Raw genomic sequence first — 27,800 nt, forward strand, 5'->3', positions numbered from 1 at the left:
GATGCACTCTTATTGATTGTGCTTGGCCATACATGTTCATATCCTTGAAGATGTATCATGGGGGTGTTGCAACCTAGAAGACACAAATTTTACTAACAAGTTATAAGTACATGAGTCAAAAATTATGGAAAAGTAAAAGAAAAGATTCTTTCATTGTTCCACGGGAAGTATCTTTCAACTCGCCATCTCCAACGCCCTCCTAGTCTGTCTACAGCAGAGAACCCAGCAGCCCACCGCCAGCCCGGAACCCAGCCCGGGTCTCGGAGCGGCACTCCGCCCCGCCCCTCGCCGACGGAGGTAGGCGGGATGAGGCCCCGGGCCGCCTTACGTCACGTCCGGCGGGGCGGGGCCTGGGGGCTTTCCCCGAGCGTTGCGAGTATCGGTTAACCCCTGCGTGGCCGGGCGGGCGGGAGCTCCTTGGGCCGGAACCCAGGAATCGGGCCTCCCGAGCCACACCCCTCGCGGGACTTAAAGGGGCTGGGTCGGGCAGCAGACAGAACAAGGGAGCGGGCATGAGGCGCTGCCCGTGCCGCGGTAACCTGAGCGAAGCGGAGGCCGGGGCGCTGCCCGGAGCGGCCCGCATGGGACTGGACGCGCCGCGAGGGGGGCGGCGGCGGCAGCCGGGACAGCAGCGACCAGGGCCGGGCGCAGGGGGCCTGGCCGGATGGCCGGAGGGGGGCGGGCCCTGCGCTCGGACCGAGGAGTCCAGCTTGCACCGTGAGCCCAGGAGGGCCGGCCTGGGGCCTGAGCCAGAGACAGACGGTCTTCCGACAGAGCCCTGGACAGACGGACAGGCTGAACTCGCGGCTGTTGGCTTCGGAGTTGAGACGGAGAGGCCCGACCGAAAAACAGAGCCGGATAGATCCAGCCTGCGGACGCATCCAGAGAGGAGCAGCCACCGTTCCGAGCTGGAGAGGGCCGATGGTTGCATAGAGACTGGGAAAGATGGCTTTTGGACTGACACACAGAGGTCCGACGTATGGACTCAGCCAGAGGTTGAAGAACCCTGGACAGACCTAGAAACAAATGGGCCGCAGATCCTGCCAGAGAGGGATAGTGTTTGTGCAGATGGCCTCTGGGCCCATCAGAACAGGGCCAGCGCCCGAACTCAGCCGGGGGAGCCGTGTCCCTCAAGGGAGCCAAGTGCTGAATGCCCCTGCAGAGAATTGCATACTGATGGCTCCAGGACACACGGAACTGAAGGCGCTTGGACAGAGACACATGCCGATGGGTCTCAGGCCCAACAGGATCCTGAAACAGCTTGGAAACACTTTGGCCCCAATGGTGTCCAGGTCCAACATGATACTGGTGATTTTTGCACACAGCCTAAGACTAACTATGTAGCTGAAGAACTTCCCCAGGATGGGCCATTAGAGGAATCAGAAATTGGAGAGTTGGTGACTCACCTGTCCTCCCACCTGGGGCATAGTCTCAGGTGCTCTGTGCCCCGCCTTATCGTCACCCCTGAGACCCCCGAACCCGAGGTCCAGCCTGTGGGACCTCCCTCCCACTTTGAGGGGGGCAGCGGTGGCTTCTCCTCTGCCTCCTCTTTCGACGAGTCTGAGGATGACGTGGTAGTCGGGGTTGGAGGTACCAGCGACCCTGAGGACAGGTCTGGGGTGAGTGGGACCCACCTGTCCTTAAGCCGCACCCCTAGACCTCTTGTCCTCCTGACTGTACCTGAGGGGTTCTCTCTCAGTTTCCTCTCTGCTCCCACTAGTACTTTCATCTCCATCCACTAACTTCCTCTCCCTAGTGCCCCTGATTACTAATCCTCTCCAAGGACACCCCCTCAAGTTTCTCCTCACCTTTCTTGCACTCTCTCTGGTCCTCTGTTCCAAAATGAAAGGCTGCTGACTGACTTCAGGGCGCCGGCGAATTCCTGAAGTGGTGAGATGATGTGTGTGTGTGTGAGCGCGCAAGGGTCAGTAAGTCTCATCGGGCTCAGTGGGAATATGTGACTCCAAATCTGAAGAACAGTGTAATAGAGGGATATCAAGGGTGTGCTGTCGTGAGGCCTGTTGCTTCCTTCAGGGGTCTTAGAGTCTCCTCCACCCTTTTCGCCCAGTGGGAGTGGGGGCTTACGTACTGGGTTGCTAGCCAGAAATCCTGCTGCTCCGCTGTGGAAAGAGGATGGTCTCCTCTGATGACGATTTACAGCTTCAGAAACCCAATAGAAGGGCTCCATTCCCAATGGATCAGAATTGATGACAGGAAGCTTGGTATGTTTTTCTATGGAGTCAACTACCAGTTTTCATCAGATTTCGAAAAGGTGGTATATAAACCAAAAATGCTAAGGGACCCCAGGCTCATCAGGGGCCCTCTCAGTCTCCTCCACCCCCACCCTGGATTTCCTCCCCAGGGACCTCTGCAGATTCTCACTGATGGTTCCCACCCAGGCCCCCAGCTTGGGTGTGGTTCTCCTCTGGTGAGTCAAGTGGGCTGGCCTGGCGGGTTTTGCCTCTTGTGTGTCTGGGAACGTCATGCCTACCAGCTGCCCTCTGGGCCTGCCCATCCTCTGGGGCCCCCTCAAAGGAGTCTACCCTGGGCCCCTCACTGCACACACCTCCCTCAGTGGTAGATTCACTCCCCCTCCCCCATGGACATGAAAGACAAACAGACCTGCCTCAACTTGCCTATGCTGGGCGAGAGGAGCCCCATCTCCCTCTCCCAGGGCCTCTGCTGCTCCCTCTGTTTACTACCTTACCTCCTATTGCTCTAGGTGGTAGAGAGTCAGTGAAAAAGAGGAAGACCCGGTGAAATCCAAAATATAGGACTAGACCAACAAATCACCTGCTGCTAGACAACGTCGGGTTGACTGACTCCTAGCGAGCTATGAACAATTCTCATCATCTCTCATGCTCAAGCCCACTGTGGTTAACCCATCTCTATTTCAGTGACCTTCTGCCTGCTGTCTCTCTCTTCTCTCCTGAAAATATGCCAAAGTAAGGGAGATGTCTCAATAAATCATTGTTGTTATGTACCGTCAAGTTGGAATCGACTTCAGCTGACCCTCTAGCGGGTTTTCAGAGACAGTAAATTAACATGGAGATGATTGGCCATCCTTCTCCCATGGAGCAACTGGTGGATTTGAACTATGTGCCTTTGGGATTGAAGCTTAGCTTCTTAACCACTTATCTACCTGAGTTTCAATTAATCACCAGAATGAAATCAACAAATAATGCCAGCAAAGAGAAAGAAAAAGAGGAAGACCTTCCATAAACTGGATTGCCACAATGGCTCCAGCCGTGGGCTCCAGCACAGCGGTGGTGGTGAGGACCATAGGGTCACCAGGAGTTGGAACTGACTCTGTGACGCCCAGCAACTAGTAATAGTAAATAGTAAAGTAATAGTAATTGGTAAAGCAACTAGTGCTCGGTGTGCCCAGTCCTGTGCTAAGCTCTTGTAACTTCTTAACCTTTATCAGAACCCTATGAGGGAGATACTATTATCAGTGCACTTTATAGATGAGGAAACTGAGGCATAGAGAGACCAGGCTGTTAGTCCAGAACTACACACTTTGGAAGACACAGAGCTGAGGTTCAGATCTAGACCATTTAGCACCGGAGTCTGTGCTTTTAAATACTGCACTGCTTTGTCTTTGATCATGATCACAGTTACCACTGACTGGTGGATCTCAACTCATAGCAGCTCTCTGTGGGGTATTGGAGGCTGTACATCTTTATGGGAGGAGACTGCCTATCTTCTTTCATTGGGACAGCAAGTGGATTTGAGTGGTTGGTGAATTTGAACTGCACACCTTTTGGTGATTGTTGTTATGTGCCATCATGTCACCTGTGACCGTATGTGCACTAGTTCCAAAACCTGCCGTATCCCAAGCCGGTCTCATCTTCTCCAACAGATCTAATCTCATTTTTCCAGTCACTGAGTCAATCCATTTGGGCCTTTCTTTCTTGCACTACCCCTCTACCCTTCCAAGCATGATGTCCCATTCCAAGGACTGATTCTCCCTGGCCACATGCCCAAAGTATGTGAGACGGTTAACAGATCAAAATATAGCGCACCATGCGGGTTGCTATGAATCATACTCGACTTGATGGTACCTGACAACAACAACATACCACCAGGGTATTACTTCTTAGTAATGAACTTAACCAGCCCTTCACACTTGTCTCTCAGGGATCTGTCCAAAAAACAGACGTAGCTGTCTTGGAGGAGGTGCTTATCTCACGCACTTTGGGCATGTTGTCAGGAGTGGCCAGTGCTTGGAACAGGACATTGTGCTGGGAATGGTGGAGGGTCAGAGTAAGGGAGGAAGACTCTCAACGAGATGGATTGACACAGTGACAATGGACTTGAACATGGCAAAGCTTGTGAGGGTGGTACAAAGTAGAGCAACATTTTGATGTGTTATTTACAGGGTCACTAAGAGTCATAGTCTCCTTGATGGTACCTAACAACATCGGTCCTCACTTGAATCCTCAGAACAGCAGTGAGGTTGGATTTATCAGTATCTCCATTCTCTAGGTGAAACTGAGGCAGAGAGAAGGAGGTCACTTGCTTGGAGCTGGCCAGTTCAAGTCAGAGCTGAGATTCTAACTCAATTCCAGCCAAGCTTAAAATCCAGTCATTTTACATTTTAAACCCCTGTAATGTATAAATCTGTCTCTAAATTGCTTTCTTCCCAGCCCTGTGTCCAGCTTTGCTCTATCCCTCCAGGATCTGCCTCCTTAGTCCAGCCCTGACCAGACACATCCCCTCCTTCAGCTCCTCCCGTGTCTCCCCAGGCCCAGCATCAGAGCTCCTCGCCTCTTCTGACACCTCTGCTGCCACCACCCACAGTGCACACTGTCACCCAAAGTGTATACCATCCTTGGAGCATGCTGTCCTGCCTCCACAGGCTGCTCCCTCTTTCCAGAAGACCCGCACTTCCTTTTCCTTCTTGCTTCGTTTTGAAATATTGGCCAGCCCTCAGTAACTCCCTTTCCTTCCTTCCTTCCTTCCTTCCTTCCTTCCTTCCTTCCTTCCTTCCTCCCTCCCTCCCTCCCTCCCTCCCTTTCTCCTTTCTTCCTTTCCTTTTTCCTTCCTTCCCTCCTTCCTCCCTCCCTCCCTTTCTCCTTTCTTCCTTTCCTTTTTCCTTCCTTTCTTTCTTCCCCCTCCCTCTTTCCTTCTTTCCTTTCCTCCTTTCTCCCCTCCTCCCCTTTCTTCTTTCCTTCTCTCCCTCCCTTTCTTCCTTCCTTCTCACATTCATCCTGCACTCTTTGTACTCTTCATCAGGCCATGAGCCTGCCCTATGTGTCTGTCCCAATATTTGCTTTGCTGAAGGGACAGCATCCACCATGACAGTCCTGGTCCTCCCTCACAGGCCCCTCAGCCAGTGGAAGAGACAGACATCTCAACACACAGTGGCAGCTCTGAGTAGTCAAGGCTGGAGTGGGAGGATGCCCAAAAGGAGAAGGTGAGAGAGGTCAGAACGAGTGATCAGCAAGGCGTCCTCGAAGAAGGGGACATAGAACCGTCTCAGACAGCCTAGATTAACTATTTGTTGTTCCTTGTCATCGAGTTGATTCTAACTCATGGCATCCTTAGCTGTGTAGAGTAGAACTACCCCCTGTAGGGTTTTTCAAAGCTTTTGGAAGCAGACCCAGGGCTGCTGGTGATTTCTGATGCATCCAAACCACCAGTTTTTTGACTAGTAGTCATTGTTGTTGTTAGGTCCCATCAGGTCAAGTACAACTCTTAGAGACCCTGTGAACAGACCTGAACCCTGTCCTATCCTTTACAGTCCTCATCTGGGACACACTCGAGCCCATTGCAGCATCATCGTTTGTCAGTCCATCTCATTGAGGGTCTTCCCCTCTTTCACTGACCCTCCACCTTTCTAAGATTGATGTTCTTTTCCATGGAATAGGCTCTGCTAGCAACATGTCCAAAGTATGAAATGAAATTTCACCATTCTTGCCTCCAAAAAGCAGTCTGACTCAATCAAAGACTCCAAGATTAACTATTCAAATGAAAAGCTCAAATTCACTGTTAGTTGGTTGCGACTGTCCATTTGGTTTTGGAGGCTGTGTGTAGCGACAGGAGGAGATTGCTCATCTTTTTCCTGAGGAGCCCTGGTGGAGTTGAACTGCCAAAGAACACAGCCTCTGGGTTAGCAGCGCAGCTTGCTGCAGACTCTACCACCAGAATTCCTCCTACTGTAAACTGTGGAGTTGAAACTGACTCATTGCTGATACTCCAGCAGGTTTTCAGTGGCTGTAAATCACATCGTAGGAAATTGCTGATCTTTTTCCTGTGGGGCAGCTGGTGGATTCAGACAATGTGGCTGGTAGGGTTGACAGTGCGGCTTCTTACCACTAGACAACTAGCACTCTCCGGGTTAACATGAAATCTGAAAACTTAGTTGATACTAAATCTAATAATGAACAGAAAGATGATCTCATGTATCTCTCTTCAACTTATACTGAGCTGTGGTTGTGGACTGAGATGTGTGCTGAGGAAACAGTCATGATGATGACCCCACAGCCCCTGTCCTTTAGTCCAGTAGAAATGTGACAGTGAAGCCCCAGGACTGAGAGGTCAGTTCAGCCTAGAATCCTAGCACTGTGCTGTGTGATATTATACAAATGACTTCACTCCTCTGGTCCTCAGCCTCCTGTTGCCCACAGACACCCATGTTTCCGGGGTTGTGTTTTCAGGATTAACAAGGTCATGACACATTGAGTCTTTGTCGTTGTGCCTGGAATGTTCCAGGTGCTTAGTAAACAGGAACCTTTATTAATCAGCTCTTCCTCAGGGCTGGCAACACACAACCGGGAGGGACTAGCCCTTCCTGAATCTAGTGAGCCTTTATCCTGATGTCTCCTGGGCAGCTAGCTGGGCTCTGAGGGGTGCCCAGGAGGGGTGCCCTTAATCTTGGACAGGGGTGGGGAAGAAGAGCCACATAACTTCCATTTCTGGTGAGGATTGAAACACCTTGTGGGTAATTCTGACTCAAAGTGACCATAGAGGGCAGAGTACAACTGCCCCACTGAGTTTGCTGTTAATCTTTATGGAAGCTGATTGCAAGTCTTTCTCGCTTGAGATAGCTGGTGGGTCAGAACTGTCAACCTTTCTGTTAGCAGCTGAGTGTTTAATCACTGTACTAGTGGGGTTCCTCAGAGGAGAACTGCTTTCCCTTCATTTGCTAAGTGTCTGTTGTATACTTATAGGAGAGAGAAAGATGGGGAGAGAAACAGAGAGGGGAATAAGGGTTTAACTAGATCACCATTTTGCATTTGCTCTCTGGTTTTGTCTTTTTTTATGGCTTTCTCTGCATCTTTCCCCGACTCTCCTTTTGTCTGTTGTGACTCTCTTTGTATGTATCACTGTGTCTGTATTTCCGTTTTTATTATTTACAGTCTCTGCTGACTGTCTTCCTCTGTTTTAGTCAGGTTTCCCCAGAGTTTGCTGTAGTAACAGACAAAGTTCCCCAGTCTCGATAGCTTCAGGCAACACAGGATTGTCTTTGCTGCACTAGTCGCTGGCTCTGTACCAGGAGTCTTTACTTTGGGCCCTGCCTCTGAGGGCTCCTGCCTAGAACTGATGCTTCTGTCCACATTTCACTGGGCAAAGCAGCCAATATCCTCAGTTCAGAGTGGCAGAGTTGGAGCTGTTTGATCAACTTAGGATTGTCACAGTCTCCGGCTCAGCCTTCAGCTCTCTTTTATCACCTTTCTGTAGGTCTAACTCCAACTTCCACTGCTGCCTCCCTTTTCTCTAGGAGAACTGACAGGACTGACCTGGTTTAGGGAGTAGAGATGGGACTTTTTTGAGTGTGTGTGTGTATGCGTGCACGTGAGAGAGGGAGAAGGGAGTTGGGGTTGTTACCACAGCAAAGCTTAGCCTGTCCTACACTTGGACTTTTTTTTTTTACACTCATTGTATGCTGTTGAATCAGGCCTGACTGGCACAGAAGGAGATTGCCCCTCTTTCAGGGGAGCATCTGGTGGGTTCGAACCCACCATGCCTTTTGGATTGCAGTGCAGCTTTCTTGCCACTAGGCCACCAGAGCTCCTTACACATGGACATTTTAATTATTTATTTAAATATTTTTTATTTTAACTAATGAATTAATTTTTTATTTGCATGAAGGTAATAAATTAGTTGTTGTATATGACTTATTACTTACATCAATCTTAGACATTTTGTTATATAATATGAATTACTTTTTATTGGTTAGTGTCTGATCAACCCCTTCTTGTGTATTGCCTTTTCTTTCCCCTACTTATCTATTTATTCATTTTCTTTTTTTTTTTTCTATAATTATATTTTATTAATTTTCATAAACATTTACAGAGATTTTGGGCTTCCACTCATTCATTGTTGCACTATTCTCTCTACCCTCCTCCCAGTTTGTTCTTGTCCAAATGCCACAGTGCTTTTTATTCATTTTCTTTACCTTCTCTCTCCCTTCTCATACCCATTATCTGTCCAAGATGGATTGGCTTTTAAAGCCAGTGTGAGCCAGAGAGACACAAAGAAAGTCATAGCAACAGAGACAGAAATGGAAGGAGACCCAGAATCCTCCCCTGTCTTTGCCAGGGCCTTTGGGGTGGGGGATCCTGTGAGTGCTCAAGTAGGTGGGGGTCTGACAAAGTGGGAAACCTCAATCCTAGGAAGCCCCTTACTTCTAGAAAGATCCCAATCATCACAGCACTCCTGCTCCTGTCCCCTCCTGCCTTTGCCTTGACCCCACCCTCCTCTCTCCTGCACAGAACAAGTCATGGAAGAGGCTGAAGACAGTGCTGAAGTATTCACCCTTCATGGTCTCCTTCCACAAACACTACCCTTGGGTCCAGCTGTCCGGACATGTTGGTAAGAGCTGATACTAGTGGATGGAGACTCTCTGGGCTGGGGAAAGGGGCTTCGTTTCCCCATCTGTAAAATGGGCATGGTGACAGTGTTATAGGAAGCCCTTAGGTCTGGGACTAGCCTGTCACACATCAGGATGGAGGGCTGGTCCCAGTTATCAAGCTGTGGTGGGGAAGGTCTGATTTGGGGGCAGATGGACCTGGGGTCAAATCTCAGCTCTACTTTTTGTTCTTGACTCATCTTGGGTGAGTTTCTTTTTTTTTTTGTTGAGCCTCCATGTTCTCAACTCTATATGGAGAGATATATATATCTCCTGTTTCCTTTGAGGGGCTAATTGAAGAGGTAAAATAAAGATATCCATTGGGACTAGGCCACAGTCTTCTAAATGGCAGTGGTCCTTCTCTATCCCCTCCATGTGCCCAGCACATAGTAGGCCTGCAATAAATGGCAGCTGGGATAGTTTGCCCCAGGGATCACCAGGTGTCTTGAGCAGCATCCTCCAAGCAACACAGACCTGCTTTTTAAAGAGTTTGACAGGAAAAAAGGAAGAATGATAGAGACAAGTCTTTGTTCTGTACCTGGACTGGTTCTCACTCGGCACTTCCCATGAGCTCATGGCCCTCTCCACCTTGGAAGGATGGGGAAACGGAACAAGTTGGCCTAGGCTCACATCCACACATGTTGACTTCTTGGCTGTGTGGCTGAGAGCAAGTAACGTATCCCCTCTGTGCATGGTACCCTGAGCTTTAAAATCAGGATGATCATCTCAGTGGGTGAAGAATGAACAAGTAAATGGATATAGAGTCTGGCATACAGTAGTTGTTGCTGTTTTGTGCCATCGAGTTGATTGTGACTCATAGCAACCCTGTGCACAACAGCTCTGAAACTTGGCCTATCCTAAGCCAACCTCGTCGTCTCTGACCACCTGCCTCAGTTGTCACAGTCATTGTACCAATCCTTCTCATCCAGAGTCTTCCTCTCCTGTGCTGACCCTTTACCCTCCCAAGTTGTCCATGAAGTCCTTCTCCAAGGACTGGTCCCTCCTGGCAATATGCCCAAAGTAGTGAGACAAGGTTTCAAAATCCTTACCTTCAGGGAGCAACCTGACTCCACCCTCTCCAGGACAGGCCTTTTCTCTTGGCAGTCCATCATATGTTCAGTACTCTTCTCCAGCACCATAACTCAAAGGCATCAATTCTTCTGTCATCTTCGTCATTGTCCAGCTCTCAGATGCATAGCAAGCATGGACCATGGACTGGTTTAGGTGAGCAGTGTCACACAGTAGTGCTCAATAATTCTTAGCCTTCTGTTCCAGTAACTCCTGGGGTAGGTTTGATTGTAAGTCCCATTTTCCAGAGGAGGAAATTGAGACTCAGAGGAGTGGATTCACCCAGGCTGAGTCACACAGCCCAGGAGTAGCAGACATGGGGTTTGGACTTGGATGTGACTTCAGGCCCTGACTTCAGGCCCCATCAACTGGATCCCTCTCCTAGCAGTTCATCTCTGAAGAAGAACTCTGCCATCTTTACTTAGAGGCTGCTATTGAAGGCAATAGGGTAAATGAGATAACTTCTTAAAGGATTCAGTTTAAAACAAAAAGGTAGGAATGCTTACTAGATGAAGTGTAATAAGCATTTTTTTTAAAATACACAGCTAAGAAGGGAAGTAATCTTCAGGGGTCCATAAATGAAGGGAACTGGAAACAGTGGGGTGCTAATGCCAAAGGTGCTATAAGGGTACCTTCTAGTTTTGACAGTAGAGGCTTAGTTTGCTGGGTCACTGTTCCTCAGCTGGGCCATAGTTGGATTGCTTAACAGACCACCTCACTTCCACACAGTGCTTGAAAGCAGGAGCCATTGATTCTCCCTCAGGCATCCTGAGTTTGAAGTAGGGGGCGGGGTTCAGCTGCCCTAGGCAGAACTTGGCTTCAAGCAGAGCTGTGGGCCCTGTTATGTCTCCTGGGTCTCTCATCTTTCTTGGGCCAGTGGGCCAGTCAAAGCTGGTTTTTCTTAGAAGCTGAAATACAAAAGGGCAAGCCAACTCTTTGAGGATATCTTTCAGTGAGATGCTAATGTCCTGTTGGCCAGAGTAAGTACCACAGCAAAATCAGTGTGCAGACAGGTACATCCCTTTTTTGGAGGTTAGAGTGGTTATTTGCTCTTGAATCCTGGTTTTCAGGTTTCCTTGTTGGATGGCATTAGGCAATTTTGTTCCCTCTCTGAACTTTGGTTACCCCATTGGTAACATTGGAAGGTTTTATGTTTCAATTGGCAGGATGTACCAAGGACTAGTGATAATGTGTGTTAAGATTTTAAGTCTTAAAAAAAAAAGATTTTAAGTCTTGATCAGGGGCACTGATTTGCTTTACCTTTTGACCTGTACAATGTGACAGACTCATTCTGAACCCTAGATAAAACCAGAATAAAAACCAAAAAGACTCAAAACCACAGTTTGCTGCAGTCTCTTTTCAAAAAGGCTATATTCCAGTGAGAGTTTTGGAAAGGGCTGTATAATCTGTATATGTATGTAATCTCTCAGGTTTTGCAGGCCATACAGTCTCTGCTGTCAATTGACTCTTCTGTTACAGTATAAAAGCAACCATACACAGATCAACACATGAATATGCCTATGTTCCAATAAAACTTTACTTACAGAAAAAAGCAATGGGCAGAATGTGACAAACTACCCACCAGCAGAGGGAATTTGTCTGTCTTGTTTAGCCTTAGATCTGAATTAGAAAAGGCAATACTCCTCCCCCCTCCCCCAAGACTGTGAACAGGCCTGCCTTCTATAAGGGTCTGGTTGTTGTAATTCTTTTACCTGTTACTGTAACTGTGTTGAAGTTATTTTACTTTTAAAACAAAAAACTCAAAATCTGTTGTTCTGTGCCCTCAAATCAGAATGGTCCGAACTCATAGATGACTCTCCAGCGGATTTTCAGAAGCTGTAAATCCCAAGGGAGGAGATTGGCCATCTTCCTTGTGGATTTGAACTGCTTGCCTTTGGGTTGCCAGCACAACTCCTTACACAGTAGGCCACTAGAGCTCCCTTCCTAAAACATAGTGGTAGTTAAAAAAACCCGAACCATTTAGTGAATAAAAACAACCATAACTCAGAGAAGCTCATTAGAGGTGGCTTGACTATATACTCGCTGTTATCTGGGAGCTCAGCTTGGACAGTTTGAAGGTTGGGAGCTGGATGCTGAAAGTACATTCATTCCCAGGCCTGGCAGTCGATAATAATTGTTGGCTGGGGCCTCCACTGCATGTTCCAGGTGGATAGTCCACTAACAGCTTCTTCATGTAGTTGCTTCTGCTTCCCCTCAATATGGCGTCCTCATACTAGTTGGACTTCGTATTCTGCATCTCAGGACTGCAAGGGCAAGTGTCTTTGCTAACAACACAGAAGCTGCCTCTCCTTTTACCACACACACTCTGAGGCTGCCACAGGCCATCCAGATTCAAGGAGGGAGGAAGTAGGTGCCACTTCTTGATGAGAGTGACAGAATTCTAGAAGAGCATATAGAACAGGAGAGAGATGTTGTTACAACCATCCTTGGAAAATATAACAAGAGGATACAGTCTATCACAATAAGAGTTTTGAATTCTAATCTGTGTTCTCTGTATGGTCCATGTAACCCCTGGCTTAGAAATGAACTTAAAATAGTTCCACTTGCTAGAAGCCTGGAACCCCAGGCAAAAGGACATGCAAATCTGCTCTGAAGAGTCATGTTTTTCCACTATGAGCTCACATGTTCCCACAGGTGACCATGAGCTCACAATCCCAAATTACAGAAGGAATGAGGGAACAGCCCACTTGGGAGCAGAACTTGGTTGAAAACATACACAGGAGAACTAGACCTTTCTCTTCCCAGCCCTGGCCACCATCTTGGGAGCTGAGGAGGGAGGTAACAACGCAGAAGGGGCTGGGCACACGGCAGCTGCCTGGGCCTGACGCAGCAGGGACGTGGAGAGATTCTTTCACTGATTTAGTTTCTGACCTGCTGTAGGGAACTTCCAGGCTGGAGAGGATGGTCGGATTCTAAAGCGATACTGTCAGTGTGAGCAGCAGAGCCTGGAGCAGCTGATGAATGACCCCCTGCGCCCTTTCGTGCCAGCCTACTATGGTGTCGTGGAGCAGGACGGCCAGACTTTCAACCAAATGGAAGATCTCCTGGCCGACTTTGAGGGCCCCTCCATCATGGACTGCAAGATGGGCAGCAGGTGGGGCCTGAAGGGAGGCAGGAGGGAATGATCCGGGCGGACAGTCTTAAAGATTAAGTGCCATTGCGTATTTCCTCCAGCACTGCACACAGGTTCCTCTGCTTCCATATTTTTGCCCACACTTAGCATTGTCTGCTTTTAAAGTGCTAACCATCCTAGTGGGTATGTATTGGTATCTCGTTGTGGTTTCATTTCTTGAGTTTCTTTCTTTTTTTTTTTATTTTAATGAAAGTTTATAGAGACTTAGGGTTTACAGTCATTCATTGTTGCACTTTTCTCCCTGCCCACCACCCCCCCCCCGCCAATTCACTCTTCTCCTTGAAAAGAAAGAAAAACTCTTTCATTGTTATGCAGTCCCTCTCCCTTAAGTCTGCTCTACTATGCAGCCTTCACTGTGGACTTTTGTAACGACAATACTCATTCATATGTCTATTTAAACAGTTATCTCCCTCATCTGTTTCAATGCAATATACATCATTTCTCGCCTCCTTTTCTGTCTTCTCTCAATTCCATGTCAGTCCTGTTTTACAACAGTGGCCCTATGTAATATTTGTCCTTTTGTGGCTGAGATATTTCACTCAGCACAATGTCCTCCAGGGTCATCTATTTTGCATATTTCATGAGTTCCTTGTTTTTCAATGCAGCATAGTATTCCATTGTGTGAATATACCAGAGCTTCTCTATCCGATCGTTTGTTGATGGGCACTTGGGTTGTTTCCAGCTCTTTGCTATTACGAACAAAGCCACAATAAATAAGGGTGTGCATCATTTCTTATATGTTAATTGACTGGTTCACACTTGTTTTTTGAAAAGTGCCGTTGGAATCTGATGCTCATTTTCTATTGGGCTTTGTCTTTTTGATTTGTGATTCTTCATTTATTCTGGATACACATCTTTCATTGGACACTCCCTCCCCCTGAAACCCACTGTCCTCAGTTTGATTCCAGTGCATGTTGACTTTCTTTTGGGTTTCTGAGGCTGTAAATCATGATGAAAGGAGATTACCTCATCTTTTTCCAGAGGAGTAAGTAAAATCTAGATCAACATTCACCAGCAGCTCAGCAGGAGAAAGATGGACAGACTATCCCCATGTGGTTTAAAGTCCCTGAAAAGCTGCTGACTCAGTTCCAACTTGATGGTACAACATCTCTGCCTGTCTATCTACATATTAGTACATTCCCTCTCTGTCATGTCACTCTAATAGCATCATTTGCAAAACAAACTACTTTTTAAAAATGTAACAAAGGTACTTTTAATTTAGGCCAGTTTGAACATTCTTTTGCCTTTGTGAATAGTATTTTTTGTATTTACAAAGTCATTGTTACTTCAAGATCCTGAAGATAGTACATTTTCTTCTACAACCTTTATTGGAACTTTCACATTTAGATCTGCGATCCATCTGGACTTTAATTTTGTCCGTAGTGAGTGTGAGGAGGTAATGGCTATCTATTTAACTCAGCACCACTAATTGGAAAAGTTTTCATCTGCCCACTGAATCACAGTGCCACCCACCTTGCTGTAAATTGGATAATCATGCATCTGTCTGTTTTTCTGTGGATTCTGTTTATCTTGTTCCAATATCACACCATAGCTTTGTCTTGTTACCAAGTGCATAAATCCCCTTTACAGCTTCCCTTGCTACATCCTCTTTTGGCAGGGTTTTGATCTGTCGTTAGTAGGGTCATTATGAGTCGACGTGACAGCACCTAATAACAATAGCAACAACCCATGTGTTCCCAGGACCTACCTGGAGGAGGAGCTGGTGAAGGCACGTGAACGGCCCCGGCCCCGGAGGGACATGTACGAGAAGATGGTGGCTGTGGACCCTGCGGCCCCCACAGCTGAGGAGCACGCCCAGGGTGCAGTGACCAAGCCCCGCTACATGCAGTGGCGGGAGACTGTGAGCTCCACGTCCACCCTGGGCTTCCGGATTGAGGGCATCAAGGTGAGAGCCTGTGCTGGAGGCCTTGGAGCGAGGTCTGAGGCTGCGCTTCAGGGAGCCTGCACATTGGGGCCAGGTGGAAAGAAACAAACTCATGAGATGGTGGGGGGCTGCCCAGGAGCTCCTGGAAAAGCCCCCATTTCTCTCTCCTTACATGCTCAGAGACCACATTTTGTTTCTCCATCTGCTTGAACATCTCTGATCTGATGCCGTATCTTCTCCACTGTCTTCCTGGGTCTGAGCCAGTGTCCCAAATGTCCTGTCCTCTAGAAGTGTTGAGCTCTATCCCATAGTCCAACTCAGCAACTGGAAGAGCCTTGATTTTCTGTTTTTGGAGGAGGTGATTTTTTTTTTTAATTCTTATTTTTGTAAATTAAATTTTGCACTTGAGTTCTCATCAGTCCCTGGGTGGCACAAACAGTTAAACACACATCTACTAACAAAAGGTTGGTGGTTTGTAACTCCCCCAGAGGGGCCTCAAAAGGAAGGCCAGAGGTGTGAAAGTATAGGAAAGACACAATGGGGACTTGTGGAGATGGGTGATAAAAGGTGATCAGTAGTAATTATGATATAAAACATAGTGCATATGAATGATTGTATAAAACACAATCTGCATGAATGGGAAAAAAAAGGAAGGCCTAGAGATCGACACAGTCCAAGAGTCAAAATAATATTATATCTGAGAGATCTCTCGCCCAACTTTTCTGCCCTCCTTCCTGTCCCATCCCTCTACCCCAGCTGCCTGCCTCTTCCTAAGAAACCACTTTGTCAGTTTCTAGTCCTACTTTCTGCAAATACAAGCAAATGAAACTGCACAGCCTAAAATGTTTCCTTCCTTTCTTACATAAAAGGTGGCATAGAACACACACTGCTGATTTGCATTTTTTTTTTACTTAAGGATAACATCCTGGAGTTTTCCATATCAGTCCACAGAGAGCTCCTCTTTCTTCCTCTCTCTCTTTCTTTATTCATTTGTGTAATACTCTCTTTGTGGGTCTTCTAGGGATGGACACTCCAATGGTTTCCATAGTTTGCCATTACTAACAATATCTTCATGAAAAAGTTTGTACATATGACATAACTAGATTCCTAGAAGCAACAGGATGACTGAGTCACAGATATAAATAAACTCATTATTTTGCAAGACATTGCTAAATTCCTTTCCCAGGTAATATTTTGTTGTGCATTCCACCAGCAAGATATGATAATGGCTGTTTCCCCATGGTCCCTGAACTATTTTACAGATTACAGATCCAGCTAAGTTAATTCTGCTTGTAATTGTCCATGGCTCCCTTGTGCCCTCAGGAAGAATTCCGAGTCCTAGAAGGCCCTCCAGGGTCTGGCCTGGTTTCTTAGCTTTCTCTTCTTCCTTGTCTGTCTTCAGGCCCCAAAGAAATGCATTTCTTTCCTTTAGAGAGTTGGCTCTTATCTGCCAAAGGGCTTCTACGTGTGCTTTTCCCTCTGCCTCAAATGAATTGCTATTCCCCTGGTTGATTCCCAGCCATTTTTAATTTTTAAATTTTTCTTCATCTGAGAAGCTCTCCCAGATTTCTACCTTAGGGGGTCAGAACCCTGTCTTGATCCCCTCAGAGCTCCCTGTATGCCTTCATTTTCTTTTTTATCTGAGATGACCTTATGTGTTGTCTGCCTCCTTCATCTGATGTGTCTGTCATGTCAGTCCCCACACAGCACTGGTCAGCATAGCAGAGCCAGGTGGCTTCTTTGAGAAAGAGTAACATTCACCTCATCTACTTCTTACTAGGTGTCAGGCGTGGTGAGCATCCTGTACATCAGTCCCCTCTAATGCTTGGTCAGCTTTAGGAGGTGGAGACCAGCGTAATTCCCATTGTCCAGATGAGGAAACCTAGGCTGAGGCAAGGGGAGTGACTTGCCGAGGCTTGCCCAGCTAGGAGGCAGCTGAGTCACAGCTCAGTGGCTGAACTGCTCCCTCTGTTCTCCTTGGCTGATGCCTGAAGAGGACCGGTTGCTCAGGAACATGACTGGGGCTGGGTTGAGCCGGCTAGCTGAGCTCATTACCCAACAGCAAACAAGCATTGAGGGGGGTGATGACATGGAGAGATGCCTAGGGCTGCTAAGTGGATGTTAGGGGTGGGAAAGAAAAAGCTCTCCTTCACCCCATACTCTGCAGAAAGCTGATGGAACCTGCAACACCAACTTCAAGAAGACACAAGAGCTGGAGCAAGTGACAAAGGCCCTGGAGGACTTTGTGGACAGAGACTATGAAATCCTGGTGAGAAAGACCCTTTTAGCTTTGGCTGTGTAATGAACTACTCAGAACCATAGCAGCTTAGAATCACCACCATTTGCTGCAGCTCCTGAGTGGGTGGATCTATGCTCTGGACGGGGTTGGCTGACCTGGGCTGGCTCTGCTCATGCATCTGTGGTCAGCTAGGTGGTGGCTGGCTAGGACTGGCTGGTCTAGACATGTGGGTCATGATCCAGCAGCCTCCCCTGGGCTTATCCTCACTGGGATGCTGAGAAGGACCCCTTATTTCATTCACCAATGCAATGTCTCAGCCTAGGCCAAGATCTACACCAAAACTGCTGTTGGGTCGACTATGATTCATGGCAATCCAGTGTGTGTCTGCATAGAACTGTGCTCCACTGAGTTCTCTGTGGCTAAGTTTTTAGGAGTGGATCATAGGACTTTCTTCCTTGCTGCTGCTGAGTGGCCTCGAACTGCCAACCTTTGGTTAGCAGCTAAACATGTTGACCATGTGCACCATCCAGGGAGTTCAAGCCTAGTTTAATGGGAAGGGGAAACAGAGCTCACCTTGTGATGGGAGGCCCTGCTAATACTTAAGGGTCTTCATGTAATCTGCTGCACTCTGGCCTACCCTGATGTATCCCAGACCCTCTATTGTCTCTGCGGCTTCTCATATCCCACCCTGCTCATTCCTTTGGGATGTAGGTCAAAGTCAGATTCCACGAAGTATCTACATTAACTGGGAAATCCTCCTTCTCACACAGAGAAAGTACGTGGCTCGCCTCAAGGGACTCCGTGAAGCTCTGGAGAACTCTCCCTTCTTCAAGACCCATGAGGTGAGAGACCTAGCCCCCATGGGAGCTGTTGAGGGGATGATTATTGGGGTCCAGGTGGCACCTAGAACTTGTTGACAGAATTGTGGGCCAAGGCTATAAAAATGAGGCCCCAAGCTTGGAGAAGGTGCAGTCAGAGTGCTTCTTGGAGGCTTCATCTCACATACTTCGGGCATGTTGGAGAGGGGGCATCATACTTGGGAAGGTGGAGGGATGATGGAGAGGAAGACCCTCAACAAGATGGATTGACATGGTGACTGCAGCAATGGGCTCGAGTGTGTCAGAGATTGTGAGGATGGCACAGGACAGGACAGGGCTCAGATCTGTCGTTCATAAGGTCACTCTCGGTTGTCCTTGACTCACTAGTGGCACCTAACAACAGGCAGAAGCAGCAGCTTGGGTTTGTGTATTTAGAGTCAGCAGCAGGGGGCTTTGGGAGTTGGAGCATTTAGGGTGGCCAGCTCCGTACATACCAGCTGTGTGACCCTAGTATGTGACCTGCCCTCTCTGGTCTCAGTTTCTTCCTCAAAAGAGAGAACAGTCCTGTGCTTTCATGCAGGGCTGGTAGCAGACGGCCGACTCCTCGGAGGGCATTTAATGCTTCTTGCTCGGAGGGAGCTCTGGTGGCATCATCTGTAGGCAGCTGCACTGCTAAGCCCAAGCCAGTGCCTCTCTGGTGGTTCAGATCTACTATGACCTCATGAGAAAAAGACGGGCAGTCTCCTCCCATGTGCTTTACAGCCTCCAGAAAACCAAGTGGAGGGTCAGCTCTGAGCTCAATGGCAATGAGTTACTGGTTATCTTTATTACAGGCATTCCTGGCTTGATGGTTCTCTCCCTTCCCCACCAGCCTGTGCCACTCTGGCAGTCTTTCTCGGGGGGCTAGCTGAGGAGACTCACCTTTGTGGAACCTCATCTCTCCTCTCTTTCCAACTTCTCTGGCTTCCCACCTTGTCTCTGTCCCCAGATATCAGTGACATTCTGAGAGTGCTGGTCTGGGAGTCAGGCTGCCCCAGGTTCATATACCTGTACCAGGTACATGAATCTATATGGGCCTGGGCAGCTTTCTCAGTGACCTCAGTCTCCTCACCTGTAGAGTGGAGGAACAGCACCTGCCTCCTGGGTCATTAAGGAGTAACTGAATTAATGTCAGAAATCCCACCCTCCGTATATGCTGGCTGGCATTGCTATTCAGGCTTAGATGTCAGCCTCACTGATTGTCTTAGTTGCTACTTTTGGCCTTTTATACAGAAGTCATGAAGAGAGGCCTGGCGTCCCCACTTACTTGCCCTTGTGTTTGTTTTGCCTGCTTGGTGACAGTTTAAAAAAATTAGTTTCCAAACATACAGGACCTAATACAGGCTTCCTACCATCTTGGGGACCCTCGTTCTCCCAGCCAAATCAGACGAGGTTGCAACACCCTGCAGGAAAGCAGCCCCTTGTCCCAGATTATCACCTGCATTGCCCTGGGGCGAGGCAGCTGCCTATCCCTTTTCCTTGGGAAGTGCATTGTTCATTTCCTGTGGACACTGGGTTTGTACCTCCAGCTTAAGAAAGGATTAACATTTGCTCTCTGCCAGGTGATCTATAATCTAGGTGTAGCATAGGACTGATTCATACGTTCAATAAGCACAGCAACCTTTGAGATTATCTTTCCTTAGAATGAGGAAGCTGGCACACAGAGGCTTTGTCACCTTCACAAGGGCACACAGCCAGGGCATGTCAGAGCCAGGTTTTGAACGTAGGCAGCCTGGCTCCAGGGTTCATGTCACTGGTCTTGCTGTCCTGCCTGATATGAGGGGACCTGACCCTCTTCCTTTCTCCTTGCAGGTGGTGGGCAGCTCCCTTCTCTTTGTGCATGACCACATGGGCTTGGCAAAGGTCTGGATGATTGACTTCGGCAAGACTGTGGCCCTGCCTGACCACCAGACACTCAGCCACCGGCTGCCCTGGGCTGAGGGCAACCATGAGGACGGCTACCTCTGGGGCCTGGACAACATGATCCACCTCCTTCAGGGGTTGGCCCAGAGCTGACACAACTGCCAACACTAAAGGTAGCGGATGGTGTCACTTTGACCAGAGAAGCCCTGAGATGCTGCAGGGAGCGGAGGTTGGCGATGGGGAGCTGACCCTGGGAGATTGTTGTTCTCAAGAGTAGCATGGAAGGTGTGAAGGGCCTTAGAGACCAGGAAACCCAGCCCTTTGGTCTGATGGGGGTTGGAAGGCCATGAGGAGATGACATGAGGAAGTCTCATAGCAGAATGAGAACTGGCACCCCCCAACCAGCCAGGGGCTCTGAGGCGCCCCCCCTCAGAGAACAGTTCACATGTCACTGAGACCTGATGCTGAGCCCCACCACAGTGTAACTGGTGTAATTGGTGGCTCTGAGGCCAGTGACTAGGTTGGGTTCCTCTTTAGAGTAGATGTCATCAATGATGCAGGCACTGCGTTATTCAACTTGGGTAACAGTTCTGCAGCATCTCTTCCTCTGGGGCCTTTTCTGCACCGAGTGACCAGCTCTGAGGAGAGTGTGACATCATGGGACCATCTGCAGGTGCTGCCCACAGGCCTGTACGCTGCTGACACCAGTGGGAAGGGCTGGTTCACCACCACCCCACCCTCGGGTGGCTCCCTGCTAGCCTCCTACAGACCAAAACCACAACTACATCTGAGCCTGCGACCGACACTGTGACCAGCCTTGCTCCTTGGTGCCCACATTCAGTCTCGAGGACACCTTCCTGCCGATCCTACCCCTGCTGGCTTTTCTGTCTCTCCTCCTCAGATGCTGCAGTGGCAGGAAGGGGGCTTCAGAAGCAAGGGCGCAGGCTTCTTCCCTGGTTCCCTGCAGTGAAAGGAGGCCCAGGCCTGAGCACAGGGTGGGCACCTCACCAGTGGTGATCCTGGCCTTGCAACTCAGACCAAACCAAAGACTGTGGACCCCTAACATGTAGCAAGTGACCCCTCTGCTGTTGTAACTACGCCCCTGGTCCTTGAGGGATCTTGGGAGGACAGGCACACACCTCCTTCCTAAGCTTAGGCTCTAAAGTCACCTCTAGGGCTAAGCAGATGCCTTCTTTTCTACTCTCTTTATTCTATTTATAAAGCAGATGCAGTTGGTGGCCAGGGTGGCACCCAGGCAATAGGAGGCAAAGTGACTCTGAGGTCACTCCATGAGGCACAATAAACAGGACACTGAGCTTTGTGGAGCTGTTTCTTTTGCATCTGGGATCATCTCAAATTCATCCTGAGCACCAATGCTAGGGTGGTGGTGGGGGAATAATGGGATAATGATCACCTTGGGGTGAGGGGCTCAGCTCTTTCACTCATACTAGCTCTGTGCTGGGTGGCTCAGGGGACACAATGGTGACCAGGAGAGCTCCCAAGGACAATGCAGCAGGGAGTATTAACCAGGAGGGGTCCAGCTGAAATGGGGGTGATACAGGCAAGGACTGGGCCAGGATGAAGAAAGGGAGGACCAAGGGCTGGGGGAATGGGGAGGGGCAGGAAGGAAGGGAGTGGCTTGGGGATCAAGCAGGATGAGGCAGAGCCAAGGGCTGAGGCTGAGATGGGAGAGGCTCCCCTGGCTACCTCACCCACTCACTAGACCACTGCCCTGTAAACGTCCCCTGACCACAAAAACCTTGCTGAGCACTGGGGACCCAACAGCAACGCAGACAGACCTGCTCCTCCCCTTGCAGAGACCCAGCCCAGTGGACCACTGGGATTGTGAATGAAACCAGCACACATGCTCCTGGTAGATCCATCTGTATGGTGAGGTGGGAAGAACACAATCTGTGACAGTGCGGTGGTGGCTCAGTGAGTGTGGCAGGTCACGCCACCTGTATGAGCCCTGCCTTGCCATTGGCCCCTATGTGACCTCAGGCCAGTATCTCTGCCTCTCTAAGCACCTGAAAATAGGGAGAATCCATGCCACTCTCCCAAGTTTAGATGATTTCAGGAATTAACCTGAGCACAGAACAGAGGCTGCGGGTAGAAGCCCTGGCCTGGGCTGAAGGCACCTTCCCTGAGGAAGTGATACCTGAGCCAAGTTAAAAGCCACTAAGTCCACTGCCGTTGAATCGTTCCAACTTACGACGACCTTCCAGTGGGTTTCCGTGGCTGTAAATCCTAACAGAAGAAAGCAGTCCATCTTTCCTGAAAAGCAACTGATGGATTTGAACCACTGGGCTACTGGCCTTAGATTAGCAGCTTGACAATGTAAGCACCAGGGCTCTCTGAGTTGAGCCAAAGAGTGATGTTAAGGAGTGTCCTGGTGATGGGGCAGGTGACAGATCCCAGAAAGCTAAGTGGATGCATTAGGATAGAAAGGCCGGAAGCCAGGCAAACTGGGCTTTCCTCTTGGGTTCATCCTGCCTGAAAGCAGCGAGGAGCCTGTGAGAACCACTGCAGGGAGCAGGACAGCAGGGAGGCTCTTGGAGGTGAAGGTTGGTTAGGGAGTGGCCGCCAGTGAGGCCTGCCATAGGAGTGTTCAGTAGTGGGATGGGCTGGCTTGGTGGACTCAGTCCCCAGGTTTCTGGACGGAGGAGGGGCACAGAGGATGCTATGTGAGGGAACCCTGGCCTACAGGCCCTCAAAAGTCCAACCTCAGATGCCAGGTGTCACATAGGAGAAACGGGCACCCTTCACCAAGTGCCCTGATCCAGGGCCTTGGCAGGCTAACGGCCTGTGCTGTGCGGTCTGAGAAGTAGGGCCTGCCCGCAGAGGCCAGCCTGCACCCCACCAGCAGGCACCACATACGACCGGCCATCTGCAGCCCGCACTGGCGAGAAGTCTGTCAGCTGCAGGTTGCTCTTGCAGATCTGGTCGTAGTCCCACAGCTGGTAGTGCCAACTCTTGCCCTGCTTGGAGAGCAGGTAGATGGCACCTGGGGAGTCTTCCTCAGGCAGGGGTGGTGGTGGGCAGGGTGTGCCGGGCACTGGGTGGAACAGGCCCCCCAGCTCGGGGTCTTCAGCATAGCCACAGCCTGGCACGCCTGGCACACCCAGCAGGAGTCCTGAGGGGAGAACAGCAGGTGACTGAGCACCAGTCATATGGGGGCTCCCCAAAATCCCCTCACAGCCCTCCAGGATCAGTTAATAGATCAGTTAATAGAGGTCAGAGGTCATACAGCTGGGCGGAGGTTTGGACCCAGGATTTTCAGCTCATAGATTATTGGCTCAGGGAGGTAGGGGACCAATGTCAATCAAGACAAACATTGCCAAGTTATGTCCAGTAAAGACCTGCTCAGGGATGAGCCTCAGGCCACACAGCCTCGAGAGGCCCAGGAGCCTGGCCCAGGCCTCCTGATGGGTGCTAAGTCCTGTCCCTTTCAGGGAGGCGGAGGATGAGGCCAGTAGGATCATGGCCAACACTGAGAGAGCACGTGTAACCAGAAAGGCACCGTCTGTTTCACTAACTATGACTCTGAGGCAGATGGACACTACCATCACCCCCACTTTTCCAGATGGAGAAGCGGAAGTACCAGACAGTTAAAGAAACTTGTCCGGGATCACAAAGCCCAGAAATGACTAAGCCAGGCTTGGAGCTCAGGCTGCTGGCTCATAAAATCCGTGCCCCGAGCTTGTGTGCCTGCCTTGGCCCTGCTGCAAGTGCGGGGCAACAATGGGCAGGAGGAGAGGTAAGAGGCCCGAATGGAGCTCGAACCCACCTGCACTAGCTGCCCAGTGGGCTTTGTAGCCCTTCCTCTGACATGGCTCATGGTTGAAGTCCTCATCGTAGCTGGTGCTGTTGTTAAGATCAAAGCTGTGGTAGGTGGTGTGGCCCCGGCTCCCTCTGCCACCCTACCCTGTCCTCTCTCTGGGCCGGGGATACGGGATGAGCAGGGGGTATCCAGCAATGAGGTGCTGCAGGACTCGATCTCTGTTGGCACCACCCAGGCCTCCACACAGCCGCTCTGCTTGGCAGCCCAGCACTTCCTGGGCCAGTTTACCCATGTTGGCCACTGTAGGGTGAGAACAATGGAGAGAGGAACTTAGTGTGTGCCTGAACTGATCCTGAAGAGAGCTTCACAAAACAACTATGAGATATAATCTCACCCCAGTCAGAATAGCAAAACTTAACAGAACAGCAAGCTACACATGCTGGCGAGGTTGTGGAGAAACCGAAACCCTTATTCACTGTTAGTGGGAGTGGAAAATGGTGTGGTGCTTTCTCAAAAAGTTGCAAATAGAGATAACATTTGACCCAGCAATTTCAATACTGGGAATATACCCCAAAGAGACCATAACCGCCAACCAAGCAGATATATGCACACCCATGTTTATCGTGACTTTGCTCACAATAATAGCAAGGAGTTGGAAACAACTCAGGTGCCCATCAACAAATGAATGGATAGAGAAGCTGTGGTATATGCACACAATGGAATACTACGCTGCATTGAAAAATAAGGAACTCATGCAATATTATGCAAAATTGGTGACTCTGGAGGACATTATGCTGAATAAAGTATCTCAGTCACAAAAGGACAAATACTACATGGTGCCACTGTTGTAGAATGGGACTGACATTGGGGTAAGACTGAGAAAAACTGGATAAATTATGTATACTGCTTGAAACAGATGAGGGAGAGGATAATTTAAAAGCAATATATGATAGGGTATTATGGTTATCACAAGAGTCCAGAATTAAGGTTGCATAGTGGAGTGTCCTCAGGGTGGTGGGAGGAGTGCAGGGGAATTGTGTACCAAAGAAAGAATTTTACTTTTCTTTTTTTTTCTTTCATTTATTTTTTTTTAAATTTTATTATTTTTGTATGCGTGTACCGTCAAATCAGATCTGACTGGTACAGGAGGAGATTGTCCCTCCTTCCCCGGCAGAGCATCTGGTGGATTCAAACCGTGCGCCTCTGGGATTGCAGTTGCAGCTCCTTGCCACTAGGCCACCAGAGCTCCCCAGAATTTTACTTTTCAAAGAGAGGAGCGAACTGGGTGGGCGGGAGGGCTGGTCAGGGCGAAGAGTGCAACAGTGAATGAATGGAAATCCAAAATCTCTGTAAAAGTTCATTAAAAGTAATAAAATTTAAAAAAAATTGGCTTTTCAAAAAAAAAGTTTTACCTTCTAATGTTAAAAAAAAAAATAGGGGGTGGGGTGGGTGAGGAGAAAAGTGCAACAATGAATGAATGGAATTCCAAAATCTCTGTAGATGTTCATTGAAATTAAAAAAATGAATAAATTAATTCATTAATTAAAAAAAAGAAAGAAATTACATCACTATAAAAAAAGAAGAGCTTCAGTAGCCTATGGGGTAAGGAGTGGCACTGCCAAGCTACAGGCTGGAAGTTCAAATCCAACAGCTGCTCCTCCATGTGATTTACAGTGTCTGAAAACCCACTGGGAAGTCTGCTAGGAGTCTTGACTCTGACATTGAGTAAATTTTTGAGAGAACTGATTTTGAGGGGATTTGACACCTAATGCTCACCACTCTCAATTTCTTTGCATGGATGCCGAACATGAGGCACAGAAAAGTTGAACTGCTTGCCCCAGGCCATACAGCAAGGAGATGACAGAGCTGAGTTTGGAACTTACCTTATCGTCACTCTGCCCTACTGTTTGAAAAGGACCTGAGAAATGGCATGAAAGTACCTGGGTGCCCCTGACCTCTGAGTGAAGAACGAGCTTGAGACCCTCTTGCCCTTGGCTCACCAGAGAACATCTCCCCTTGGGCAGTGTAGCCTCGTTCCAGTGCCACTTGCACAAATCTCTCCAGGGGAACACTGTTGAGGGGTGCCAGTAGAGTACCTGCCATCCACAAGGCCACCAGCCCACACCTGGGGAGAGACAGAAAGGGGCTCAGTGCCTTAACCCCAAAGTTATGGGGCCTGCTCTGGAAGCTGGAGCATGGGGACAGTGGAGCCATGGGTACATTTTCCTCCCCCTCCCATCCCCGACTCCTAACTTTGGGACAGAAGATGGCTAATGTCTGAGCCTGGGGGTGGGGCAGTATGGAGGAAGATCATGAGGGCTTCCTGGAGGAGGTAGTGCTTGTATGAGAAGTTACAGGTTCACTTGTTCACTCCCTCACTTGCTCATTACAAATCTCTACGTTCACTACACCTGTGCCAAGGGCTGTCCTGGTCCCTGTTGCCCTCCCTAGGCTCCTGGGCCTTCTCCCAGCCTCCCTCCAGGAAGGGCAGAGGCTCAGGGTGCAAGGCAGGCAAGGGGTAGGGTACCAGATCCAGAGCACGTACTGAGGGCCTTCCTGGATGAGGGAGGGCAGATCGGCACAGAAGAGGATCCACTGCAAGTCACTTCTGAAACTGAATCAGAGTCATATTTGAGTCAGGCAGCACTGAATTCGTTCTCCCTAACTTGACACTTGCCCTTCCTGAGCCTCAGTGTCCTCATCTGTCCAGTGGGAATCATCCTTCCTCCAGTCAGCTTTCTAATTCATCTCAGTTATGGAGGAGATTGTGTACAAGCTGTAACTAAGAGCCTGGTGGTAACCCAAAGGCACATGGTTTGAATCCACCAGCTGCTCCACAGGAGAAAGGCAGTCTCCTCTCGTGTGACTCACTGCCTCTGAAAAACTTCTGGAGGGTCAGCTATGAGGCAGTTTTGATATGACAGTACACAACAAGAGCCAGCGAGGGACCTCTGATGGCCTAGTGAGAGTTATGCTACCCCAAATGGTGCAAACCCATCAGCTGCCCACAGGAGAAAAATGAGCACTCTCCTGTGGGATTGACCCTCTGGAGTCAGTTCAAACTTCATGGCACCTAACCATACATGTACCAGAGGAGGGTGAAATGAAAGTCAGCTATAGCCAGGATGACAAACAGGTTTGTCCTAGAGAGGATAAAGCCAGACTGCTCCTTGGAGGCAAGGATTCTGAGGTTTCATCTGACATACTTCGGGCATATTGCAAGGAGGGACCAATCCTTGGAGAGGAACATCATGCTTGGAAGGGCAGAGGGACGAAGAGAGGGAGACTGTCGATGAGATGGATTGATTCAGTGACTGCGGTAATGAGGGTAGGTGTGCCAGACAATAAAGTAGACACAGGATAGAGCAGGTTTCAGGGCTGTTTGTACATAGGGTCACTATGAGTCTCAAACGCTTGGTGAGACTCTCCTCCAGGTGGGTCCACTTCACCCTCTCCCCACCCCACCTCTGCCCTGTTGAGGCTCCTCCTCTCCAGCCTGGATACTCTAGTTTCTTCTCTGAGCAACAAGACTCCAGACTCCGTATCTACAATCACATCTCTGGTCCTTCCGTGGAGTTAGTTCTCCCATGTGCCCAGACCCCTCAAGACAAAATTCAACCCCCTTCAGATGACCCACCATGCTGCTTCATAAGTGATCTTGCTGTCACCTCCCTGTCATGTTAAGAAGGTATTCGAAAATGACCTAGTCTTATTTAACTCTGGTCCTTTGCATAACTGCTTGTTCTTCCTTACCACCTATCCCTTGCACGACTTAATCAACAGCTGTCATGGCTCCCCTCTTCCAGGAAGCCCCTCCTTGGCTACGTCTGGTGCCCTTGTGGGATCCCTTGTCACTGCCTTGACCAATCTAGGCTGTCACTGATAGGTCTGGTGATACCAGGGAGTCCCTATATTGGAGGAAACCCACTCTAGAGGGCTGAGTAGGGGCTAGAACTCAGGCTGCCCGTTCTTCAGGAAACAGAACCTCAAGACGAGGTGTTGTTGTTATGTGCCGTCGAGTCGCTTGCGACTCATAGCGACCCTATGTACAACAGCCCTAAACTCTGCTCTGTCCTGTGCCAATCGCACTGTCTCT

At 49.1% G+C, this 27,800-nt stretch overlaps 2 protein-coding genes across 2 annotated transcripts in view; one reads left to right on the forward strand and one right to left on the reverse strand.

Annotated features, from left to right (window-relative positions):
- Positions 1 to 512: 512 nt before the first annotated feature.
- ITPKC (inositol-trisphosphate 3-kinase C) lies at positions 513 to 20,076 on the forward strand. Its single transcript, XM_006900903.1, has 7 exons — positions 513 to 1,619; positions 8,721 to 8,820; positions 12,827 to 13,040; positions 14,781 to 14,985; positions 17,132 to 17,233; positions 17,974 to 18,045; positions 19,873 to 20,076. The coding sequence occupies exons 1-7, from the start codon at positions 513 to 515 to the stop codon at positions 20,074 to 20,076; spliced, it is 2,004 nt and encodes a 667-aa protein (XP_006900965.1).
- A 2,642-nt stretch (positions 20,077 to 22,718) lies between these two features.
- Positions 22,719 to 27,800, reverse strand: part of LOC102847435 (chromosome unknown open reading frame, human C19orf54) — a 7,723-nt gene continuing 2,641 nt past the window's right edge. Inside the window, exons 4-8 of the mRNA XM_006900949.1 lie at positions 26,250 to 26,318; positions 25,705 to 25,829; positions 23,875 to 24,004; positions 23,711 to 23,781; positions 22,719 to 23,056 (exon numbers count right to left, since the gene is read on the reverse strand). Of these exons, the coding sequence (XP_006901011.1) occupies positions 22,719 to 23,056; positions 23,711 to 23,781; positions 23,875 to 24,004; positions 25,705 to 25,829; positions 26,250 to 26,318 (733 nt within the window). The remainder of the gene's footprint in view (positions 23,057 to 23,710; positions 23,782 to 23,874; positions 24,005 to 25,704; positions 25,830 to 26,249; positions 26,319 to 27,800) is intronic.

The sequence above is a fragment of the Elephantulus edwardii genome, unplaced genomic scaffold (genome assembly GCF_000299155.1).
Source record: "Elephantulus edwardii isolate Elephantulus edwardi_28Jun2011 unplaced genomic scaffold, EleEdw1.0 scaffold00302, whole genome shotgun sequence".
NCBI classification, from domain to species: Eukaryota; Metazoa; Chordata; class Mammalia; order Macroscelidea; family Macroscelididae; genus Elephantulus; species Elephantulus edwardii.

Coding starts and splice junctions, on each gene's coding strand:
- ITPKC (XM_006900903.1), top strand. CDS start 513: ATGAGGCGCTGCCCGTGCCGCGGTAACCTGAGCGAAGCGGAGGCCGGG. Junction 17,234..17,973: donor ACAGAGACTATGAAATCCTG/GTGAGAAAGACC, acceptor CTTCTCACACAG/AGAAAGTACGTGGCTCGCCT. Junction 18,046..19,872: donor CCTTCTTCAAGACCCATGAG/GTGAGAGACCTA, acceptor TTCTCCTTGCAG/GTGGTGGGCAGCTCCCTTCT.